Source organism: Pygoscelis adeliae, unplaced genomic scaffold (genome assembly GCF_000699105.1).
Source record: "Pygoscelis adeliae isolate BGI_AS28 unplaced genomic scaffold, ASM69910v1 Scaffold124, whole genome shotgun sequence".
NCBI lineage: Eukaryota > Metazoa > Chordata > Aves > Sphenisciformes > Spheniscidae > Pygoscelis > Pygoscelis adeliae.
Genome location: NW_008824791.1, coordinates 4360539 through 4385279, shown reverse-complemented (window position 1 = coordinate 4385279; position 24741 = coordinate 4360539). Strand labels below are relative to the sequence as shown.

General features: G+C 48.2%; 1 protein-coding gene across 1 annotated transcript in view; it reads left to right on the top strand.

Annotated features, from left to right (window-relative positions):
• Positions 1 to 23118, top strand: part of RCSD1 (RCSD domain containing 1) — a 37212-nt gene extending 14094 nt beyond the window's left edge. The window contains exons 2-7 of the mRNA XM_009323901.1: positions 12971 to 13078; positions 15632 to 15721; positions 17073 to 17144; positions 18467 to 18670; positions 19543 to 20188; positions 21051 to 23118. Coding sequence (XP_009322176.1) covers positions 12971 to 13078; positions 15632 to 15721; positions 17073 to 17144; positions 18467 to 18670; positions 19543 to 20175 — 1107 coding nt within the window. The 3' untranslated portion in view covers positions 20176 to 20188; positions 21051 to 23118. The remainder of the gene's footprint in view (positions 1 to 12970; positions 13079 to 15631; positions 15722 to 17072; positions 17145 to 18466; positions 18671 to 19542; positions 20189 to 21050) is intronic.
• Positions 23119 to 24741: the final 1623 nt, after the last annotated feature.

Sequence of the window (24741 nt, the reverse complement as noted above, 5' to 3'; positions counted from 1 at the left end):
TCTTTACTGAAAGAGTGGTTAAACATTGGACCAGGCTGCCCAGGGAAGTGGTTGAGTCACCATCCCTGGAGGTATTTAAAAGACGTGTAGATGAGGCGCTTAGGGACGTGGTTTAGTGGGCATGGTGGTGTTGGGTCGACGGTGGGACTCGATGATCTTAGAGGTCTCTTCCAACCTTAATGATTCTATGATTCTATGATTCTATGATCTTTGAGCTTCTCCTTCCTCTTGTGTTGTTGACTTAGTGGTCTAGGGAAACCATCAGCTGACTCTGCTTGCTGAGCCTACACAGATTACTGTGCATAGACAATGGTTAGGGTACAGCCCTGCAGCTGCAGGCAGGAAGGGTAAGCTGAACAAACAGGGGATGCATGTGACTGAGATGTGAAATCTGTTGTCTCACTAGCAAAGCTTCTTTAAGACACCCTTATAAGCATGCTGGATATTATCAAATTTTTAAAAATCTTTAGAAACCAGACTGAAATCTCATTAAAATGATAGTTCACTTGGAGGGAATCAGTCCTTCGCGGGTGCTGGACTTCCTTAGAACTTCCTTAGGAAGAGTTTTGTGGCAACAGGTCATCTCAGTTAATATGTGCCCAAAGTACCCTGTACCACACAAAATCCAGATGGCTACTTCTCACGGATACAGAGAGGTGCAATGCAGATACCTGGTCTGGGTGCGTGTTCATGCAGAGCTGTGACTGGGCTAATGATCCCTTTGGTGTGAGGACAGCACCGAACGAATGCATCAAGTTTGATGCCATCATGAGAAGTCGTGCAACACTGTGACCGTGGGGCTCAGATCCCTTACTACAGGTTTCCTTGGGCTGCTCTGCATTGCAGTGTAGCTATCCTCAGACATGTGTGTTGTGGAGAACCAGTGTGCCATGGAGGACAAAGTGTCAAAGTGGAGCTTGTGAAGCCCTGGACTAAAATTCTGTCCTGGATTTTGAGTAGCTGAGGGCAAGTTATTGTGTCCTAGATCAACTACAGGACTAATGCAGAACTGAAACACCGCAATCCGCATCTTCAGCCTGGAAAAGCCCCTTGCAACCATTGGCTGATTCTGCTGGTTCCTTCACTTCACTAGGCATCTGCCTGCTCAACATTAAAATTCAACCAGTGCCCAGGATGCTGCTTCTGCACAAGCCTGGGATTGCCCCACCTGACGTGTCCATGGGTGGTCTGCTGCCCAGACCAAGCTGGCATTAGAAATTAAGCATTTCCCTGTTACATTCCCCCTGCCCCACACCCTCATCTCTCCTCTCCGCTCCTCTCCCTGGAGAATACTCTGAGCACGGTGAACATAAGCAAACAGGGTCAGGCATCTCACAAAAAGCACTTCTCACAGCAAAGGAAACGGTGATACCCATGTGTTGCTGGAGGTTTCTGCAATCACCTCAGTCAAGGATTCCCAAAACACTATACATACACAGAAAATAATTTATTTACATTTTAAAGGGTCTGCTATCTCCTTCCCTGAGCAGCAAGTCGTGGCTGAACAGCTAGATGCCTTATCCTGCACAGGGCACAGCAGAGCCAAGAACTGCTCGCATCTCCATAGGGGACGGGCTGAGGTTACATATGTGCTGGCCCTGCACAGGCACACTGCCCGGCAGAGACCAGGTGCTGCAGTTCGCTGCCTCTTTTGGTAACGATGGCGCTTGATCAAGCCATTCTTGGCAGCCTTTGACAGACGCGATAAGACACTTGCTCAGGAAGTGGACAGCCTGGGCTCCGTTCTGTTCTCGGGGGTGTGGGCTTCAAACTCTTTGGTCTGTCTAGCAAGAGATGATTTTTAATCCGGTGCTTAGGGCAAGGCTAGGGTGAGCACTTGCCAGCCTGCCTGTTAAAGCCATGCCAACACGTAGCAAAGAATTCAAGGTTCCCTGGGGCAGAGGGGAGCTCACGCACCTGCCTGGTGATCTGAGTGCTCTCCTGACAGATAAAACCCTGGCCTCCCACGGGACCAATTCTGTGGGGTATGTAGCAGTGGCTACATATGCATTAAAATGCACAAGCCCATACACTGCCCTCTCAGCAGAGGCACCGTGAAGGTTTGAGGTAATGCTGCTGTAATGAATCGGCCCGTGCAGTGTTGGGAACATGTAGGCACTAGGCAATTGTCAAATATTGTCATTACTAAAAGGGATACTCAAGATCTCACTTGTACCTTGCACAGTGATATTTGCTGGTTTTGCTAATCTCACCAGACAGTGCTTAGCAAGCACAGGCCAGGCACTCCTGAGAGCTACGTACCATGGCATGAGGAAAAGAACAACTTGCCATAAATCCAGCCTCAAAAATTTTCAACACCAGCCAAAGACTAGTGCGAGGTGGCTGGCATACCCTTCCTATATAAGGGCCTTTCCAGCCTGGACTGTTGATGTTAGGACATGTTACTAACGAACTCCACGGAGGCAAACAGGAGGCTGCTTTCTCCACTTTGGGCCCAGGAGGCTGTGAGGACAGCAGCAGCAGTCCCACCTCATCAAGTTAAACTGCGACTTTATGCAGTTACTCTGCTGAGAAGAGATGCCTTTTGGAAGACGTGGAGAAAGCTGGCATTGGTACCGACCGTCCATCATGAAAAACAATGCTATGTAACATTAGCCTCGCACCCACTTTGCTAGCAGAAATGCATCAACAGCAAAGGGAGGGAGTTCTCGGAGGGGAGGTTAAAGTAACGATTATCTCATTTTATTTTCATTGTAGTCACTCTCTGAAACAGAAAGTAGATTGTGTATTCACCCCTTCTAATTTCCTGATGTCTACAGATGTTTCCTATAATTCTGTTTTGAAGGACACAGCTCCTCACCTGCACGGCTGGCACTGGCTGCTCTCTGCTGCCCGTCTCCCCCTGCCCGGCACTGGCTGGCTCTACTGACAGAGGCACCCACAGCGTCGCTGCGGGCAATGGAGACACATCCGTACTTACAATGAACTCTTGAACCACACCACCTAACTCCAGCCACCACCCAATAGTCCCTGTTGCCCAGCACGATTAGGGTGGTTTTTTACTCACGATAACCATTTGCCTTGATGTTCAGGAGCTCTAGGCAGTCCCGAGGGTGCTTGGAGGGAAGTACCAGAGAAGGACCCTGAGCAAGCTTCTGATCCAAACAGGCAGCAACGCTTTCTTGAGAAAAGCCTCACTCCAACCACTGTGCTAACTATCCAGGCCCTTTTACACATAGGCATGGGTAGCTCGAACCACTGAAAGAAGGAAAACCGGCAGGAGTTTCCCCTCTACTTCTAGCAGGCAAGGAGGCAGGAGTATATGGACCATTTATTTACAGTATAGCAGACAAGTTCAACACAGTGCCCCTTCCTTGGTAAAGGATTTGTCCCTTTACTAGTTTCTGGCTACATGATATCTCCCACCTCCACCCAATTCCCAAACGTTGCTTTCGTGAGCCTTTAAATTTGGCAGATCTGAGTCTCTGTAGTTTTGAAATTACTGCACTGTATTTGGGAGCTGCTTGCTATCTTCTGGATGAAAGCTGCTCATCGTTGCTGCACTGGAATATCCTCACATTACTCTTTGGGCAGTGCTTGACCCCGAGTACCAAGATGGCAGCAGTTCACAAGGGATGTCTCAGAAGGAGAAAATCAAGACCAGACCACTGCAAGTCTTGAGAAAAATGTTGCCCTAAAGCAAACTCTTTCCAAACACAGGGAAATGTTACATATTTTATGTAAAGTAGGATTTTCCTGCCCTTTCTCCTAAAAACAAACAAACATGGAACCCTCCTTTGAAGTCCGCATTCCTCATCCTATTCTGATCCCGTGTTATAGTCAGAGCTCCTTCCTCTTCATCACCCTCATTATAGCTATGCAATAGCCTTGCAGTTGAGTTCAGACACACACTCATCCTATGTTCCATTCATCTGTGGTGGGATAAGTGTCGACCTGGGTACCTCTCTCAGGAGGGATGTGGTACTTCTCAGAGTTGTTCTTTTGGCTAACTTATTTGCAGACTTCAAGAGACAGGCTGGCAGTGATTTACACTGAGGCAAGAAGCTTTCTCTCCACTGAAAATGTTACAGAAAGAGCGAGCTTAAGAGGAGGCCTGACATCTGTCTTCCTGCAACGTGCATTTCGGTAGTTCTAGTCAAGTCTTTGTTAGGGCTGCTGTGAGAACGCCTGTTTTCATTAAGACTAGAACTGAAGAAAGCTGCTAGAGATCACTGGGCTCTAACAGCACTGACTGCCTTGAAGGCAGCATGTGTAATCAGGAGTCCTGACGTCCTCCTGCCTGTCTCCAAAACTTCCATGTCTAGTATTTTTCAACTTTTTTTTTACATTTCTCAATTAGTGAGCACTCCCTTGTCTGAAGGAAACCAGAATCTACAGCTACATAGAGATACGTACAGAAGAGATGTGTGCCTGAGTCAGAGGAGTCTTAAGCCCATCTTCGGGGCCCAGGAGCTCAGCCTGGTCCCAAACCTAATCTGAGGTCCCATTGTTTTCACAAAGTGTTCAGAAATCTGGAGCCCAAACTCCAGCATTCACAATATATTCCCACAGGCTGCATATTGCTTTCCCTGGAGCTGCAAGATTGAAGATTGAACCTGTTGCATGTGACATCAGCCAGACATGGAGGCCACTCTGCACTGGCTGAGGCTTGACCTTGACGTAGAAAAAGCTTTATCTGGGAAGTGCAATGGTTCTGCACAGTTGTGCACTTTCTCATGTGAGACAGACAGAGGCTTACCATTAATTCCTTTTGTTGCAAGTCAAACTAGAAACCTGTTTGCATGACCTTTAAAATGCCAGTCCAGGCAAACAACAGCCAAGGATTTTGCAGAGCGTGCTGGGATCATCATTACACACCTCAACATACCCTTATACTCTTTCACAGCGGATGGTATGTCCTGATATCAGCCCCAGAATTCTCTTTGAATCTTTCAAATGGAAATCTTACTTTCTTTGCTCAGCTTTCTGTTGTGTTTCACTGCTGCATCCTGGCAGTGGGGGACCCGTGGCAGTTTGAGGCCGGTTATTCCTCTTTGCCCAGCCATCTGATGGCAGCTTGGAGAAAAAGGATGAGGACTCTGTGCACGCTGCCATTCTTAAAGCTCACAAAATTCTCATCTGGGATGTGAAATGGAGGTGTTTAGCTTCTGGTAAAGGTTGATCAAAGAAAACACAACAGAAAGAGAGAAGTAGAAAAATATTTATTTCTTTTCTAGCATTTAGGATACACCTGAAAGATCTGCAAGGTATTCTGGTCTTGTCCTCTCCTGGAAACTAACTGCGATAAAGCTCTGATACACAAAGTTTGCAGAGCTAGCCTAGCCCCACCAGAGGAAGCTGCAGAAGTGGCTCACACGGTAGCTTTTGCTCTGGTGGAGCACAGCACAGTAATTATCATTCCTGTTCTATAGCAAATGGTAGGAAATGCAGGTGGGAGCCTTGGCCTTGCATCCCAGGGTGCTACGGGCTACGCTGACACAATGATGGACAGGACTGGCTATAAGGTATCACGGAGCCACAGCTGCAGCCACTTCTAGCTGGGGCTTCTGCCAATAATTAAAATCTACCACAACCAGACAAGGAGCAGCTTCATTGCCAGATAAGACGCCAAGTGAATAAATAAACCACATAAATCCCTCCTGAAACAGAGAGCTGGAAGGTCTCCAGTGAGAATGATTTGTGAAGAAGGATGCTTCGCTGGGATGGAGAGGGGTCAGTGTAGCAAGAAGAGGTTTGTTTATTCAGGGCTTACATCTTGGGATGTGTTGCTTCTTGAGCCAGGGGCCCAGTGTGCTGCTGAGCTCCAGTCAGAACAAGCATCGTGAGATTTCCTTCTAGGGATGCAAAAAATTCGCCAAGGCGAGTGTGAGCCCACCCACTTCCTGGGCAATCTCTGCTCAGCTGCATTGATGCTTTCATGCATCACGAGGAGAACGAGCAGGCTCGGGTTGTGGGTAGCAGCCTCTCCTGATTTTTGCTGCCCAGTTCCTCAACACTGTGATTCAGGTATCTTCCCACCCTCTTGCCTTTCAGTTTGCTCCTTTGGGGGAGTTTGTGTTTTAAACCTGCCCTGCTAACATACCTCTCCCTTCCCAGTCCAAACAATGTTCCCCTTTCAATATGATCCTGATGCCACTGATGTACTCACATGGACGCAGATAAACAAATTGGTTCAGGTTATGTTGGCAGGAGGGTGCAAACCGAGATTAATCTAAATGGCAGATGCAGAGAGATGGCTTTGAATGAAACTACAAACTACATATGAGAGAGATTTTTCCATCGGTAACTTGGGTCCAATCCTAATTAAAAGCTATTCTTGAGCTTTTTTTAGGTCATTTAAAGAGGAGCTCCTTACGAGCTGCCCATCTAACCCTATCTGCACTTAAAATGTGAGAGCCGAGATAACTGGTGCCTGTAAGAAGAAGTTGAAAATGAAAATTCAGTTACCTATTTCCTGCCATTGAACAAGACAAAAAGAGTGGCAGATTTGCCCAGGTGAACCTAAACTTGTCAGTTCTGTGCTATTCTCGGCTAAGACCCACACCCAGGGACCCATTCCAGGTTTCTTTAGATTATCTTCCTTGAACAATAGCTTAACCTAGGGGTAGAAAAGGATGGTTTGGTGGATTGGCCTCTTTGGACACTTGCCTTCAGAACAGGTACTAAAGATACTTCTAACTGAAGGAAAGATTTAATTACTTCAATTCATGCAGACACATTACTGTTATGTTTTGCATCATTACTGAGTATTATTGTGGCCTTTAAAAAGGTAGGACTGGTCTGACACGCAGGTGTGTGTGGCTGGTAACGAGATGCATTCATGATGCATTCTCCAGAGCGTAAATTCATGTCCTCTCCACATAGACAGGAACTGTACCTTAAATGATGTACCGTGTGAATATTCAGCAGCCTTTTACCTCCAGCTGGCCTCAGCGGTCGAATAGAATACGGGGCAAGGAGAAGGGATTAGCTCTTGCCTATGGAAATGGTCACCCCAAATTGGTGGGGCAGTATGGGAGGAGCTAGTACTGTCATCACTTCTCCCTTGCTTGATCTGCAAGCTGGAGATAACATCTCTAGTTCATCAAACCCCATCTCTGCAGGGGAGTCTTTTCAGGAGAGAGGCTACAGCACCTCACTGCAGGGGTAGGAGACATTGACCCCCCTCCAGCCCCTGGGGAGCCCTGCAAGGAGGCACGTTCCCTGCTACAGCTTAACGTGTCATTCCCGAAATTCTGCTTTCTGTGTCAGAAACAGGTACTTGAGAAGTTTGAGAACGGCTCTTTTCAGCCAAGCTGATTGCAAATGAGTTCACTTACTTACGCAGAAAAACAGGCACCTCTCTCAGATCAAGGCTGTACTGCTCCCCGCACAAGCTGAGAGAGTTACCCCACTGTACGTGGTATAAGCTTTCCCATGCAGACAAGGCCTATGACCGCTGGCTCCTCAAATCCTGCAGCTACCTTACTGAAAAATGAGAAGGGTAGGTCTCACGTCTGGGAAGGCTTTGCACAGAGAGCATGCCATTTGCCTTCGGAGGGCTGAGCCAAGCAGGGAAGAGGGGGTCTGCAAGAGGCTCCGTTCCCTCCTGAAATCCAGTGCCTTAGTGAGGGTTGACGCTTTAATTTCAAAGGAAACCACACGACTGCTTCACAGAGTTTCTTGCTGGCCTCCAGGCAGAGCGTGACGATGGTTTATTTTGACTTAAGTAGTTTCCTCCCCACAGACGCGTCCCCCATCCCTTCCTTAGCTGAGCAGGCCCTACAGGTGCAGAGCTTTGCCTCTGCCATGCAGTGAGGAAAACCCGCTCCCCAGTCACCCGTGAGGCTGCTGCTGTTTGAAGTGGGGCTTCTGGAGATCTCTGACACAGTATTTGTGGGGCTTTTGTGGGTGCTTAACGGAAACTTCTTCCGATTCACTCGGCTGCTGGTAACGTGCTCCCCGTGATGGCTCACAGGCGCTCCCTGGGTTCACAGCCTGCTCTCAGCTGCATCTCAGGTGGGAGGCAACAGATTGCAAGGTGAAATACCAGTGCCACAGACTAGAACAGCCTTTACCAGCAGGCATGCAGAAATATGATTTTTCTGTCGTATCAGCCCTCTGAATGGGAGGACACATAAGGATGCAATTTCCTCAGCCTCTGGCTGGAGCAGTTAAAGGGAAGCCCTCACCCCTGCGTTGCAGTCTGCTCCTGCCACCCCTCCATCCCCTCCCACTACGGCAGTGCAAGTGCTTGTTGGGCTGTGCTGTGAACTCGATTGCTGAAATGATCTGGGTTAAAAATAACCTTGTAAAGAGTTAAGGGACGTATTTTTAGCCCAGATCATTTCAGTGATCTAGTTTACAGCACAGTCCCACAGACTCACTCTGGTGCAAGGGAGGGGGGAAGGGGGGAAGGAAAGGTCAAGGGAGAGTGAGCAGTTGGGAACATAAGCTGTCTTTCTGCCAAAACCAGGACCTTATGAAACTGCACCCCAAAAGCACTGACCCTCTCTTGTTTTCATCCAGCATACTGACAACTGCCTTCTTGTGGCGCAGTGTTGAGAGCTGGGTGCTGAGGATCACTATTTCTGGATCCTGTTTGTGTAATCAAGACACTAGCCCTGAGCCTCGGATGGCTTATTGTGTCTGCCTCTGACACAACATATTTGTCATTACTTTTCCGTATTTGCTTTTGCTGAGGTAGATTGCATGTGCAGCAACAAAAAACTCCATGACGGTCACGGGGGAGCTTTGCAGAGCTTGTGCGAGCGCAGGGTATGGGAAGGTGGCCGGCACGATGGACTGGTATGAGAACAGGCTGCAAGGAATCGTTCCTGCGAAGCTCTTTAGAAGCAAGGGAGGGATGTGGAGGTCAGGGACTGGCCTCAAAACCATGTCTAGATGCAGCTGTGTGAGACTGGGGGGGGAAAGGGCACAGAACCAGTACCAAAAATTGTGTAACCATCACTGATTTCATAGCCGCCGAATACTCCAGCCTTGCAAGGTGCTGTGGAGAGCTTGCATCTCTGATAAAAGGTGCTCCGTCTGGCCAAAATATCCTACCTGCAAAAGCAGACAAGTCAGAGGATTCGTAGGGGAGGGAAGGAGAGTAGGGCAGTACAAATCTCTGCTATTATTCAGCTGGTATTTAAGTGCTGCTTAAGCCAAAACACTCCACTGTATGGCAGCTAATAAACCTTTGCTCTTTTCATCAGCCAAACCAGGTGCAGAAATCCAAACCTGAATTTCTCCTTCAGTATCTGCTTCTGACCCCCACTGGTACCCTTTCAGACTAGCATTTCCAGTAGCATATTATGGACAGTGAGAAAACTGGTGGGATACCAATCCTGTGAGATGGAGTCACGATAGTTTTCAATTGCAAGGGGGTGGGTCATGACCAAAACTGCTAGTTTAGGGCCGCTGGAGCCAGTTTTGTACCAGTCGCAGCAGGACATTCAAATTCATCCCCAAAGCCACCTCTGGCTTTCCAGTTTTCCCCAGGAGTCTTTGCAATTTTGATTTCATAAGAAACGTGTCTGCAGTGACACTCCCCACCTGTAGCTTAAATCCATGAGCTTTAAGAAAAGCTCTTTGTGGGTACCCAGACGGGATGCACAGAGAAACTCTTCAATCTCTTTACCTTTTTTCTGTGGGCCTTTAATATGCACCTTCTCTCACTTGGTGCCCACAGTGGGTCCACAGGCTCTAGTAGGAGAACTGGCAAATGTCATTGATTCAGGTAATGACATTGCTGTCCTGAGGGGCCCCCTCTGTGAGATGTTATTACTCCCACATCAGGCAGCCTTACTAGCCTTTGCATTTTCTGGCACATTAAATCACCAGTGAAGTTGGGATTGTTCTTCTCCAGTGCTGCCAAAGGGACCAAGTTCAGTTTTAAAAGCAGATGAAGAAAGATGGGGTTGAAAACCATTTTCAAATTTACCCAGTTTTATAATTTGGAAGAGGAAAATGAAACCCCTTACAGAGAACTTGCTAGTTGCACTTCCTCTTCTGCAGACAGTGCCATGCTTACATTGATGGTATAATTCAATTCCTGTTTTGCTGCTCTGTCTGACTTTTTTCAGAATGTGCAATGCTTAGACACTTATTTTTACTGAACAGTAAAAGACCTCAGAGTAGCAGTCACCACATTACCAGTGCAGTAAGTCTTTTACCTTAGCTTGCTGGTTTTAGCCCATGCAGGCTGACGCTCCTCTTCTGAAAAGGAAAAGAATCAGCAGTTGGCTGCAAAGAGCACAAAATTAATATCTGAGAATTTCACCTTTTTTGCCAAAAAAGAGCAGAGCTGCTTCTCTTCATCATTCATAAAAGTGGTGGGCTACGTCACCAAGACAGGAAAAATGACCAGGAATGGGAGAGGTTGCGTTAATATCATGGGGCGGGAGAGAGCCAACACTGAGCTCTTGGGTGAGAGGAGCAGATGCGTGTCTTAGTCATGGAAGAGGCTGAGGGCTGGTACATACTCTGGGGTGAGAGTGAGAAAGTGAGGCTTCCCACTTTCCTCCCAGTGGGAGGGAGACTGCCAGTCCAGCCCCTGGAAGTCAGGGGGGCAAGTGTTCTCCTTGCAGTGCAAGGAAGGGAACTTTTTGCGTCCGAGTGCCCCGGTACGGTGTTTTCCCTCGACTAGAAGACATAAAGCCTGGCACACCAGCTGGGGAAAAAAAAAAAGCTGTAGAAAGAGCTGGATACAGGATGGCAGTGTAATTGCCAGAAAGGATCTGAAAAAGGACTTTTCCTGTTGCAAAATGTGTAGCGTAATCGGAGAGTCTGCAGCTGGCAGTTTCGGGAGGACACAGCCCGTGGGCTACTTGTGCTAATCTTAGAATGGCATGTTCACTGCTTCCTGGGCCCCGGCCGGCGAGCTTCATGCTGGCGAGAGCCGCGTTGCAATCAATGCCTGCTACCAGCAAAACAAGAAACGTGTGGAATAATTCCAGCCTCACAGCTTTGATCAAATCCAAAGAAAGGAAGCTCTGTTTTCAGACTGCAACTCAAAAAAAATTATAAAAAAAAGGAAAGAAAAAACACAAGCACCCAAAACAAGAGGTCAAAGAGGCCAAGAGGAAGTGCAGTGTCTTTTCTGGGTAAAGGCGAAGGGCTGTGAAAGAAGCTTTTGGAGAAAAAGGGATTATGAGGGAGGCAACCCTTCCACCACAGACACTGAGCACCTGCAGCTCCTCCGCCTCAACTGAGTCCTCATTTCAGGTGTCCGTTCCGCTATCCTTTCACAGCAGGGAGCCAGCCTGCAGCTGGGAACCGCCCTCCCTCCCCACTTAGTCCAGCCATCATTTTTCGTGTGCAGCAGGTTGCCCTGCTGATCTGCTTACTCACTGTTTCTTTCGTTCCCCTTATCTGCCATTTCCCCCGACTGTAATTACTCTAATGAAGGCTGAAAAGATGGGGGGAATGTGCCAGAAGTTCACTGAGAGGAGACAGCTTGATATGGATTTTGTGGCTGGATGCAGAAGAGCTGGTCCGAAGTGTATGGGAAGTTTAACGGGGGAGATGTAGTCAGGATCCTGGAAACAGGGAATGGCAGACATCTACTGGGGCTTGTGGGCCTGGAAGAAAGAAGACAGCATTTATTGGGAGCATTTATTTACAGCTCTCTGAGAAAGGGAAAGGCCCTTTTCCACACTGCAAACAGGCCTTAGCCATGCTGCTCTCTAGCAGGTATTTCAGACTAGAGAGTGCTCCAAGCTGTGGATGATGAAGTGACCCTTAATGTAACCTCCTCGATTTGTTTTTAATCTAGAAACTAGGAGTCTAAAGAAATTCCTTCTTTAATATGTTTTCAAGTTTCCACAGCTATTTCTCCAGCCCCTGTAGCGTGGTAACCCAAAGGAAATGGTCCATACGTGGGCCAGATTGGTGTTTCGAGGGCCTTTCACCTCCAGCGATGCTGAAGGAGTGGTTGTGTTAACAAGACAGCAGGTCCCTCCCAGGCACAGCAGTGTAAAGGCAGAAGGAAGGGCTCTGCTGGAGCCTTTGGAGAAACAGAAATGTATTCCTTTAGCAACAGCCTTTGGGGAAACTTTCTGACTGAGAAGCAGAAGAGTATTGGGGCAGAGGGGTAAGAAGCGTGGTGCTGGTCATGCGTTCATGGTGGTGGTACAGGGAGCGGAGGTATGAGGTTCCTTGCTGATGGTTCGTAGCCTGGTTTGTTGTTTTGAGGTCTCCACCTCTAACAAAACAAGGATTGTTGGTTAGTTGTTCTCAGTTCCTCTGGTTCGGTTTTCCCTGGCATCAGATGCTAGAGATGAAGAACAAAGGTTTCCTTTCATCAACTTTGATTTCAAGGCTTTCTACTCATATTGCTTGATACACACACAGCAAGGAAAACAAGGTAAATGTGGGATGACACCAGGGCTGTGTGCTGTGGGAAGAGCCGCACCATCCAGCCGCCAACAAGCCTCCTGCTTCTCAGCCTGGGGTCGACCCAGGGGAGGGGAAGCTTCTCTCACCTCTGGTATTTCCTCCCTCCCCCTGACCCGCACTGCCAAAAAAGCAGAACAGCACAGGGACATCCCCAAGCAGATGCTGGCTTGCTGCAAGGACAGGGAATGGACTGGAAAAGGAAGGGTGCTGGTGACCAGGGCAGTAAAAAAGGGATGGGAGGGCTGAGAAGGTGTATGGGAACATCCTTTACAGCCCCGCTCCATCTGCTCACTGTGAGGAAAAGATGGGAACAGACACTTGGCTTGAAATACTTAGTTTGCTTCCAGTGAAAAATACTGTGTAGGCTCTTCAGCTAGAGCTGAAAGGCTCTGCGTGAATTACTGGTTTTCTGGGATATTTAAGAATGCTGCTAGGTCCTGTCTTCCCAAACCTCTTGCTCTCAGGCTGGATGATTGATGCCAGATGTGAGAAACTCTGCTTTAAGTCCCTGCTTACTCTTGAACTTTATAACACATATGCAGGCTTCTCTCTAGCCTGCTTGCTTTTCCCAGCCTTTGCTCATAACTTGTTGTTCTGGATTTGTCAGAACAGGCCAGCAGAGACCAACTCAGAGGTGGACAAGTCAGCATCACCCTCAGTGGCTCAGCTAGCAGGGAGATTCAAAGAGCAAGCAGCCAATATCACTGGAAAAGAGGTAAGGAGCTCTGCAGCCACCAGCAGGTAATCGAGTGGGAAATGAGGCACTCGCCTCTGCCTGTAGAGGCTAGAGCATCAGTGATCTAAGCATGAATCCACCTTGATTTTGAATCTTTTTGCAAAGGATTTGTCTCCTAGTGCAATGCAAGCTATGTCAGTATCTTCCATGCACTGCCGACTTGTGGACAGGTATCTTGGTAGAGCCATACCTCAGGACAACTAGACAGTGTAACTGAGACAATGGAAAGCTTGGTAGGGTACACATATATACCTAACAGTAGCAGACAGCAATGCATGTACTATCTGGGCTGGCTTTTGTGGGCAGAGGACAACAATGAATAATGAAATAGCTAATATTGAGCCATGGGAAAAGAAAGCAAACAGCAGATTATGCAGCGCAGAAGCCAGTGGCAGGTCACCGGCACCTTGTTCACAAAAGGAGATGGTTTCCTCCAGGTTAATTCCTTCTGTATAGGTCTGAGAGAGAAAGCCGTCTCTTTACTTGCCCTTGTTACCTCTTCCCAATGACATTTCAGACTCTGTGCCTATCTCTATCACGCTGAAACTTTATTTTATTGAAAGCCCACTATGCCAAGCATTACCTCACAAGCTATCTTTCACCAGATAAACAAAACACTAGAATACCTCTCTTAGGAAGAAAGGAAAATCAGAGTGGTTTTGGATAGAGGTTGACATTTTAGGAGAGCCCCCTGTATCATTATGCACTTTTTTAGAAGCATAAATGTTTACTGGTGGCCCTCTCCAGTCAGTGGGTGCCCCTCTAAAACTGAACTGCTTCCTTCTGCTGCTCAGCTGATTTCAGCATGTCCCAGGCCAGGCCTAAGGGGATCCTCTCTGTCACCCCTCCTGTCTTTGGCTGGATGCAATGGTGACCTCTGTCCTGCAGGGCTGGCATGCCACCGTCTATCAGAGGTTAGCACTCCCATAGCCAGACCCCAGGGTGGGAATAGCCAGTCTCTTCCCCAGCACTTTTTTTTTTCCCCTCTGGTCACCAGCGCACCACTCCATCCGTGCCATTACAGTAATTTCCTCCTGTTAAGGTATGGGATTTAATTGTACTGAGTCACTCACCCTTCAGAAGGCAGCAAGTTCCCAGACCTCTCTTGTGTTATCTGCAGACCTCTGCTGCTCCCAGGCCAAGGCAGTGTGGAGGGGCCTCACAGTGGGGGGAAACTCATTTTCTCCAGAGACAGGGGAGGACAAAGTTTCCTGTCTTTTCTCTCCAAGCCATCTGTCACTTCCCCACCGGCTCTCTCAAGCTGGCTTCAGATTAATGGCTGAGTGGATGGTCTTTAACCCTTGCTTGACTCATGCCAGCAAAGGGGAACCTATCAACCAGGGAGCCTCTGATACATTCACTGTGGCACAGCGCAGCATTTCATGGTTGCAAAATGGTGGGATTTCAATAAGACAAGATATTATTGCTTCCTAGTGTGACATAAGGATAAGGGCAGGGCTGCCCTCAGCTGCTTAGAGATGCAGCATTGCCGTGGCTGGTTGCAGCACCACCAGAAGTTAAGTGACATCAAGTCGACAGGTCCTCCAAGACAGCCAACTCTACAGAGGGCATAGACACCGTAAACCAACTTTTCACATGCCTGCCTGTTAGAAGGTAACAAAATTATCCCAATATTACACTGTGGATATTATCCAAGATCCACAATATTATCCCAGCCTTTTGTCTGTTAACACATAAAAAGTGTGTTAAGAGCTTGGCAGGAGACTACAAACCTGGCATAAAAATAGAGACATCTTGGCTTCAAGACCAGAGCAATAGTTATGAAGGAGCAACTCCACAGGTGCTGTGCTATGCATCTCTTCCTTCCTAGTGAGCACTCTCATACTTCCGAGAGCCTGAGGACATTCAGAAGGAACCAGTGTTCCTGCCATTAAGTTGCCTTGTTCCTTCTCCCCTGGAGAATCCGTTTCTCAGTCAAATTAAAGGTTACAGCTGAGGACTTGTCTCTGCGAGCTGCTCTTCTTCATTAGAGAGAAACGAATGAGGCTGTAGGGCATGTTGAAAAAGTCAGAATTCCCCTTTTTGCACCTAAAATATATCAGATGCAAAATAGGAAAATCACGAACCAGGTAGGCAGCTGAGACTCATTAAAAGGAAATCCTGGTAATAAGACAGGAAAGAGAACAATAACAAGCTATTCCAGTGTGAGGGGGTTTCCACCAGGATGCTTTGAAGATGAAGCTTCTGGGAAGGCTTCTCCACCCTCCACAGCTTAGAAGAGTGTCCTTTGCACAAAGCCTGAAGTGTCGTGGTTCATCCTGTGGAAAGAGATACAGACTATTTTTCCAACACTAGGATTGGGCTCAAGATGCTACAAGCACACCTAGCATGCTGGCCACATGCCCATATGCTAATATCTTGTGCTGCCTTTGGATGACTCCTTTAGGCAAGCTAAGCCCTGCCATCCAAGCAGGTCACTTACAGAGCATGCCCTTTGGTGCTTGAATTTCAGTTCCTTTTTTTAAAAAAACTGATTTCCCTGCTGCTGAGTTCATTGTTTTCTTCTCTTAGGTACCACCACATAAGCCAACTCGGAGGAAACCACCATGCTCCCTTCCATTGTATTCCCAGAAAACTGAGACAAGTGACAATGGTGAGCAAGTGAGTATCAATTTAATAGGGAGACAAGGCCTCTCCTCTCTGCAACCTGTTCTCTCCTGAGACACGAGCTTGGAGGTAGCAGAGAGGTCAGGCTGTGTAGCAAAAGACGTCAAGCATGCAGCATCAAACCTTCCCCTGCTCACACACACATACTCACTCAGAGTCAGCTCCACACCGTTTCCCACTCCTGTAGCATGGATACACATCCCATTTCTACTGTTTTTGTTTTTACCCTTAGAGCACTCACGAATCCACCCAGTTACCACCTTTCAAGCATTTTAAAGCATGAACTGCTGGCATTTATTAGATTTGAACAGCGCTTAGCACAGGGAGCATCCATGCTGTTTGTTGCCTTCAGATGAACTCTAGAGGTTTGAGTATAATGGCGTAATAGTTCTGCTCTTGAGATTTTTCCTTCTTCAGAAAAAGGAACAATTAATCCAGACTGAAGAGGGGTTTTGTCAGCAACACCCACAGAATATTGTCTTGAGGTGTCCTCCATATAGCACCCTTGAATAAGCAGGTCCCAGTAAGCTGGCTGCTACTCACTAAAGTTTATGCTCAGGCCCTTTCCAGTCACTTCTGTCCGTCTGTATTTCAGGGTATGAGGTCTACCCACCAAATCTCACATTGTCACCTGCTCTTAACAAGGGGGTGGTTCTTTGTCCTTCTTTTCTGACAGCTACAGGCTCTTGCTGCCTCCATGCCAAAGAAGCACAAGCTTTAAAATCTTAGATTTCTTCCTTTTCCTTTGGACCTGAAAAAAGCAATATGTCCCTTCTCAAAGCAATGCTCTCCCTTTCTCAACCTGTTTTTAGCCTTTCGTAGCTCTACCTTTCCAGCCACTTAGGCCTTTGCTGCCCATACTAATTGGATACCCTTTAACTCTGTTAGTCAGGTGGTGGCAGAAAGTCTTTCCCGTCACAAAAAGTTCACAACCTTTACCAACATTAAGGCTTGTACCCTTTAAGAGGTAGAATTTTAATCTGTCTGGTCCTGAAATAATACCAGGGGAAACTGTGTCATAGGTTAGATACCTTAGTGAAGGCCATGTAGCAGCAGAGCCATTACACATCACCTAACTCAGATACTTCAGCCAGAAAGCAGACAATCACCTTTTCTCCCAGAGGAAGGATACATGTATGTAGAACCCTAGGATGGCTAGGTAACAAAAGGGGAGTAGGGTCAGGAAAGAAGAAAGCAAACGTTTGCCTGAAGATGCTATATGACACTTCATTTGCTCCCCTACTAGCACTTTCTGTTTATCTATTCCAAGTTTTCTGCATTCATTGTATTTCCTCTTTTTCACCTACTTTACTGTGACTTTTTCACATTTCATTTTGTTTTGCAGAAGCGGTCTCCAAATGCTTGCCCCATTCCCAAGGTCAAGGTGAAAAGCTCCCCCATGATTGAAAAGCTGCAGGTAGGTCCTGGAAAAGCCCACATGGCTGCCCCAGCAAATTAAAAACTGATTGACATTTGTCATAGCTACTTCCCTTGCGAAGCAGCCGCAGGGGAAGGGGATCCAGCATCCAAGGGTGACAGCAGGGTAGTGGCCTCACCAACAAGGGCCCAGTCCCACAACAGACAAACAAGGAAGACAGAGCAGGTCTGGTAATGGTAATCAGCATCAGAAACAGTCCAGCGATCCTTGGGCATGTCTGTAGGCAGGTCAATCATGGGTCAGGATCATTTGGATCTGCGGGATACATGGCTGGGCATGGGCATGGCAGCAGGACAGCTCAGGTAGGGAGCAGGGGCAGTAGTCTCAGTTTAAATGCAGCTCACAAGAGAAAGTGACGGAAACCCTGGCTGAGACTTCTTCCAGCTCTTTCTTCGCAGCAGTCTAAATCAAACTGAGTCACCTGCACCCTACTGGGGAGCTGGCCTTGAGCGCAGGCAGTTACAATCCTGGCAGTGGGGAGTGCACTCCAGGCTCTGGCACTCCCCTGTGCGTGCCTAGAAGCTCTGCACTTCCCTCGCCTCGATTCCCCCAGTTACGCACAAACTGGGGGAATCTCTCAGTATCTCTCCACGGCACCTGATTAATGCTGCCGAGGGCAGCTCAGCACTCCATAGCCCGTAGACATAGTGCCCTGCACTGCCAGCTGCCTCTCCTGGCAGCACGTGCGGCTCCAGAGCTCAATGCCTCCTGGCTGCCCTGACACAACATAAGCCTATTCATAGCACTGTCCCTCTTAATGCACCCAAGGACGTTTGCCTACGAGAGTTTCCTAGTGACAGGCCATCGGGAAGTGTTTTGCCACAGTTAATCAAAAGCTTGCTTCTTTCCATGGTCTTCTCATTCCTCATGACTGCACAGATCATTCAGAAGACCTGCAGACCAGGCTTGAAAATCCGAGGTCTGCTTGGGCACATACAGGGATGGTTTAAATCTCAAAGTGACTGCTGGCTGCTTGTTCAGACTTTCTCCTGGCTCAGCCACTGTAGACTGTGCTGGCTTGGCTGGGTCACTGGAAAATCCCAAAAGGCCTCAGGATGACAAAAGGACACGTCCTGAGATCCAGCTGCTGGGGAAGGGCAAATGTCCAGTCATAACTTCTCTGCCCGGACTTGTTTGTTGACAGTGTCACCAGGAGAGACCCATAACCAGAAGGTATGTGGGTTGTGACAGCTGAGAGATGTGGCAGCTCCCGTGGCAAGAGCAAGGGTTCCTCCGTGTGGTTACCGCAAGTAGTACACGCCGGTGTCATGCATGCCCGTGACGGGGATTTTTCTTTGCAGGCCAATCTGGCTTTTGCTCCAGCTACTCTGCTGCCGGGAGCATCTCCCAAAAGCCCTGGACTGAAAGCCCTGGTTTCTCCGTTCAGCACCCCTCCCTCAACGCCCAGCAGCCCAGGGATTCAGTCCCAGCCCAGTGAAGCGAATGAGACGCCGGTCAGCTTTGATCAGCCGCCGGAAGGCACTCAGCTGCAATTTTATAATAAGGTAGGGTATGTGCTAGGATTTCTCCATCACAGCAGGATAAGGCTTGCTTATCACTTGGGGATGAAGAGGAAGAGGAGGCCATAGCCCTCAGTCCTGCCATAACAGTGTACATTTGTAGCCAAGGGAGGAGATCTATGCACCGGGTTCGAAACAGCCTTTCAGTGTAGCTCTGTGGAGTCTCTGCCCACCTGCACATGGAGCTTCATGGTCAAGCAGCTCCAGCAGCCTTCCTGGCCAAATGGGTAAAGGGAAGGGGTGAAGTGGCAAGATGCAGTCAGCCACCGTCTATCAGCTCAGCGGTAACAGGGTGGCTGATACCTGGGCAGGGAGCACTGTGAGGAGGTGGTGCCACGTGCCAGCAAATGTCAAAGGTGGCTGAGGTGCAGTTTAGGGAGCCACGTAGAGCACGACAGTTTGCCAGGTGTCCCACAGAGTGCACAGCACTTAAATGGGAAGCTGTAATCTGCATTCACCATCATCAACTGGAATGCAGACTCCTTCCCCAACCACCAAACTGCCAAGAGTAGAAAAGGCTGAGACATCCAAAGTCAGCAGCACCTGCATAATGAATGCAGCGTCCTTGGGTTTAGAGTCTAACTTGGACAAGGAGCCACAGTTTAAATTGGGACAATGATCTCCAGCACCAGCTTTACAGAAGGAAAGGAGGCATATATTAGGGAGCTGCTTGTCCTCTAAAGTAGTCTCACAGGGATAGGAGCCCTCGTCTTCCTACCTCTCAGTAGCAGATCAGGAAAAGTGAAGCCACCAGCATAGCAATCAAGTTTCCTATGGCATTTTCCTCTGTTGTGCTTTCCTGCTTTGCAGTATCGCTCTCTTTGTCTGCTTCAATGTCTGCTTTTCCTGCCCCCAAGGTGCGGACGCGGGGATCGATAAAGCGCAGGCCTCCCTCCAGGAGGTTCCGAAGATCTCTGTCCGAGTACGGAGACGGGGAAGATTTAGGGGTCAACACCTCCTCTCCAGAAAATGGTGCCAAGGAAGATGAGGATGAGGTGTTTGGGCCCAAAGGCAAGACAGAGGAGGCAGAAACAGGGAGCAAAGAGCAAAAGAAACAGACAGGGTCTGATGAGAAGCCCCCATCAAGGAGAGGATCCAGCAGATCAGAAGATGAAGAAAAAGGGGAAAAACAGGCAGAGGAAATGACTCCTTGCAAGAGTAATGCAGGGGATACAAAGGAGGAGGAAGTGTGTGGTGGTGCCCCAGGGGAGGAGAACTCTCCCCCCCTTCCCTCTGGAAACAAGGAGGAGAAGGTGTGTGAGGGTCCCCAGGGAGAAGAGCAGCAAGGCAGTGCCTGTGAACAGGAAAAGGGGGACAAGCAGAAGGGAGAAGCTGAAGCTGAAGCTGAAGCAAAGGAGACCAGCGAGAGCACAGACGCACGGAGAACATCAGACACTGAAGAAACACCGGAACCGCTGCAGGACGCAATGGGCTTAGAGACTGCCAGTGAGCCTTCAACGTCAGCCACGCAGGACCAGGGCACAGCGTGACCGTGACACACAGGTAAGATAGGTCAGCATGACGATGACTCCTAAAATACTGGAGGGTTTTGCTTATTAATGAAAATGGCGACTGTGACAGAACACACCAACATTTTTGCTGCTCCCCACACCTCAAAAGTATCAAATCCCAGGCCTGCAGAGGCTGCAAGGCCGGGTTATTTAAAACAACCAGCCCTCCTGGGTGGTGGTAGAGAGAGAGAGGATGGAGAAGAAGCAAAGCCAATTCTGTATTCAGTAAAATGGAGAGGCTCTGCTCACCAGGCACACTGCTCAATTGCTGTTTTGGAAGCAATTTGAAAGTACTTGCAGTAAAAAGCACTTTTCCCCAGCAGTAACCACATATATACTATCTCAATATGCTTCCTTACATACACATATTTATACGTATATGTGCACACATGTTGTATATATACATGCATACATATATATTCTCTCTCTCTCCGTGTTTAGCTTGTTAGCTTTGCCAGCAAAAATAGTGTTTGCACACATACCAGTTTCATGATCAGCCCTGGAAGCACGCAAACACGGGCCTCTGCCACTTGAAATAAAAGAGGATTTCCACTGGCTAAAGCGGGGCTTGTTCCATGTAGGTTCTTACGTATTCTCTAACCACAGAAAACATAGCCACAGATGCCTGAGGAAATATCTCATTCCACCGCAACCACCTGTCCCCCTCTTCAAATGCCTCCTTGCTTTGGCAAGGAGCAACTCAAGGAAGCAGGCTGGTGCTCAGGCTGCAGGTTGCCTTTGCCTCCTAGCATGGAAACTACCAAAGTACCCCCAGGTCACAGACTCCCCAGCACTGTATTTACTTAGACCCATGATCATTTTTCATAATTTCGTTACTTTTCCTCTCTCAAAAGGACATACCCGATCAGGGCACAGGAGACTTAACATGTGAATAGGAGCCATCTAACCCAATCAAGGTGGAAGCTACTGGAAAACCTTCCATGGCAGGAGAGGAGCAGAATACGGATATCCCCCAAAGTCTAGACTCATCCTGGAGCTGAGTGGCTGCTCGCTGGCTCTCTGCTTTGTACCATCATATTTTGGGACAGTCGGAACAAGAGACTGGCTTGCAATCGCTTCGGAGTTCAAAACTGAGGTGTTGGCTGACGTTCCTCGGTGATTTTCAGGGACTGAAAGACCTGATACATACTGTCCTGGAGGCAGCAGCCACCACCACTCCTGGTCCCTCTACTCCTTCATCCTGCTCCAAAACGTCTTTTTCTTCTCTCCTGCATTGGTCTTAGATGAAGTTCATCAGTTACATACATACATGTATGGTGCCTTTTTGGTAGCTTCTTTTGAAATAATTTGGGGTTTCAAATTTCAGTAACTAATGTTTTAACAGTAGGAAAGAGTATGTTTTCTCCACATATACTGGATGGCAGACAATGTGAACCCTGAACACAGGGAAAACTCATAGGACATTGTTCATAAAGCATAAAATCCCTTTGAAGTGGGGGTCGAGCTGGCTGATCTGTGAAACAGCCAGCTGTGGTAGGCAATTTTTCTGCGTGCTTCAACTCTGGGGGTTTTTTTAGTGCTGGTGGAAAGTAACAACCAACAGATTTGATGCACAGAAAAAGATGTGCTGCAAAAGCACCAAGTTTTCTTATCTGGCTCTGGGCTCCAGTCCAGGTTTAGAAAGACCACCTGTCCGTCAGTCTTTCTCACTTCCAGACCCTATCCAATCTTTTGATTCTCTTTTGAAACTTTCAGTGTGTGGCCACCAAGTGCCAGTCATGATAGAAAGCAACCTGGCTTACTGGAAACAGCTGATTAATTTTATGTAGGTCAAAGAAGAGGTCTTAGATGGCCGAGTTTCCAGTCATATGGCCTGACTGAATATGAGTAGGTGATGGTCAGATAGCCAGTCCCTCCTAAGTACTTAGGCATTGTACTAGATTTGCATTCACGCTTGGGGTACTAGTTAAGTCATGGGTCTAGCAGTTGCTAAGCCAAAAAAGCTTTTACATCTGGAGAGTAATTGTTGCCCATAAGAAATGTTATTCACGGAAAGACAGATAACAGACCCTCACCTGACCAGTTTCCCAACAGTAGTGCTTGAAGCTGTATCTGCAACTGAATAAAAAGCTGCCCTGGCTCAAGGCCATAGAGCTTACATCCACAGTGTGACGTGGAGCTGTGGACAAGTCTGGGCTCACTGGAGACAGCGAGCCAGACTTGCCAAAAGCTGAGCCAAGGAGTCAGCTAGCTGTTAGGCGGTGTGAACGGTCAGGGGCCAGTGCTTGAACCTGCCGCCAGCCACCTAGAACCCAGCAACACAGGCGCAGCTACAGAGACCAAGGGCAGAACCACACAGCTCCTCTTCATCCATCACAAAGCTCCTCCTAGCAAACGTTAAGCTGAGCAGAGTCGGAGGCCTGGGTTGTCACTGTCTCTCTGGACAGGCACAAGCATTTTACACAACACAGCCCACATCCATCCTTGAGTGGGCTCTGCGACACAGCAGCGTTACAAACCCAATGGTTTTGAGGGATATCCCCTTTCTGTTCACCAGCTCTAAAATTGTGAGGAAAGAAGTGGCTCTGTGCCCTGCCATTCTTTTTCCCAGGTGAGAGCACTGAGGCGTCATTTGCTGAGAGCCAGCAGCGTTGACCCTCCTGCGTAGCACAGGCCTGTTGGCAAACACGACCCCCACATCCTTTTGAGCCATGTTGTGGAGCATTGCTGCCTTTGAATCCATTTAAATCTGTTAGAGCTTGTATTCCAGGGCAGGCTGCAATCATTCGCTGTACCCTGTTTCTTCTCTCAGCAGAGTGTCCCATCTGGATGTGAATGATTGTGCCTTACTGTATATATAGATATATGTGTGCCTGTTTAGAGAATGAGTATGTGTGTCCCGAGCAAGGGAATGGAAATCCGAGGGAGAAACAGAAGAAATAAATGGTGGAATAAAACCAAAGCAAACCAAAATCCGTGTGTTTCCTCCTGGGGAGATGAAGGAGCCTGAGGAAGGATGGAGAGAGCTGGTAGCAGCAGGCAAAACAGGGGTAGGATTTCCACTGCCATTGGATCAGTTTAACATTCAATTTTAATTTAATTTGTGGCATTGTTTACTTTTGGGGAACAGCAATAACCAATGTGTTTAATCCACAAAGGAAGGTGTTCTTTGGGGCAAGCAGTGACACTGGAGACTGCCCCAGTCCCTGCCCCAGCCCTGCAGGTATCCGGTATCTAGGAACAGAAGAAAGCAAAGCCATCTAGCCTAGTGCCATTTCTCCAACAGCATCCTTGTTCAGGGGAAGCATAAAAAAACAAGGCGACACACAATGACCCTTCCTGTGAGATTTCCCAGCTCCTGGCAATCACCAGTTCAGAGACTTTCTATGCCAGAAGTTGCATCACCATCTTCATCCTTGATGGCTTTACAAGTTGCAGGAAAAAAGATGCCTGTTTCTCAGCTGAAGGCCTCTACACATCCCTCTCGGGGTGATGCTTGCTCAGGCGGCACGCAAACCTTGCCTCATCTGCAGGCCAAGTGAGAGCAATTTTAGAAAAGACTCTTTGGCCAGTATTAGCATTGTGACACTGTAAAAGCAGAGGATACATGTGGGCATGTATCCCTGCCCCATCCATACTACCAGGAAACATTGGCTTGGGCAGCGTGGTCTTGTATCCACGAGGTGTAGAGAGTCAAAAAGTTTTGACTGAAATGTAGACCACAGCTTGGCTTGGTATATAGGGTGGGGGTGCCTATTCATACGTATCTGTCAAATTCCTGAGGCAGGAGTGTATAACGACCAGTGTAAGGACACTGACGGTCGAACAGGAAAATGCCCTCAGCAAGAAAAATCTGATATAATTTATGCAGTTCCTCAGGTGTGGATGGTGCCTGAAAGACTAAAAAAAAAAAGTAAAAGCACAAACCTTACAGGCCAGAAGACCCTTAAACTGGGGGGGAAGGAGGGAAAACAGAGAAAGATTAAAGATAAAGTGGAGAAAGGAATGCAGCTCAAGAGCAAGGAGACTGTTGCAGTTGTGTTTGGCTGAGATCTTGTTGTTTTTATGGTTATTTTTTGATTGGACCGTGTTTAAACTGTAGTGTGAGCCACAAGAAAGTGTTGGATGGGTAAGGACTGAGAGCAATTAGTGATGGGAAGAATAGGGTTTTTTGAAAGATCTGGGATGCAAAGGCGGCCAGTACTGAGGTGCAGAAACATGAGGACGAAGCGTGAGGGTGACAAGAGGCATTAGCAGGATACAGGGCATCAGAGACGAAGTGGGAGACAAAGCAGCAGGGTGGCGTGGCTTCAGAAATCAAAGGAACGCCGCCAGCAACTCTGGGCCCCACCAGCCGAGTAACACACTCCCGACGCCGAGGCACTTTTCTCGGAGGCCCAAGGCCCTTTGTTAAGCCATTCCCCTTGCAGTCTCCAGCGGGCCCCAGCGGCCGCTCCCCGGGCGACTTGCTGGAAGGGAACCACCAGCTGCCTCGGAACAGGCCGGCCCCCCCCCCAGCCCCTCCCCTCCCCCACCGGGGGGGCTGCCACGAGAGGATTCGTACACACTTGCATACCTAGTTAC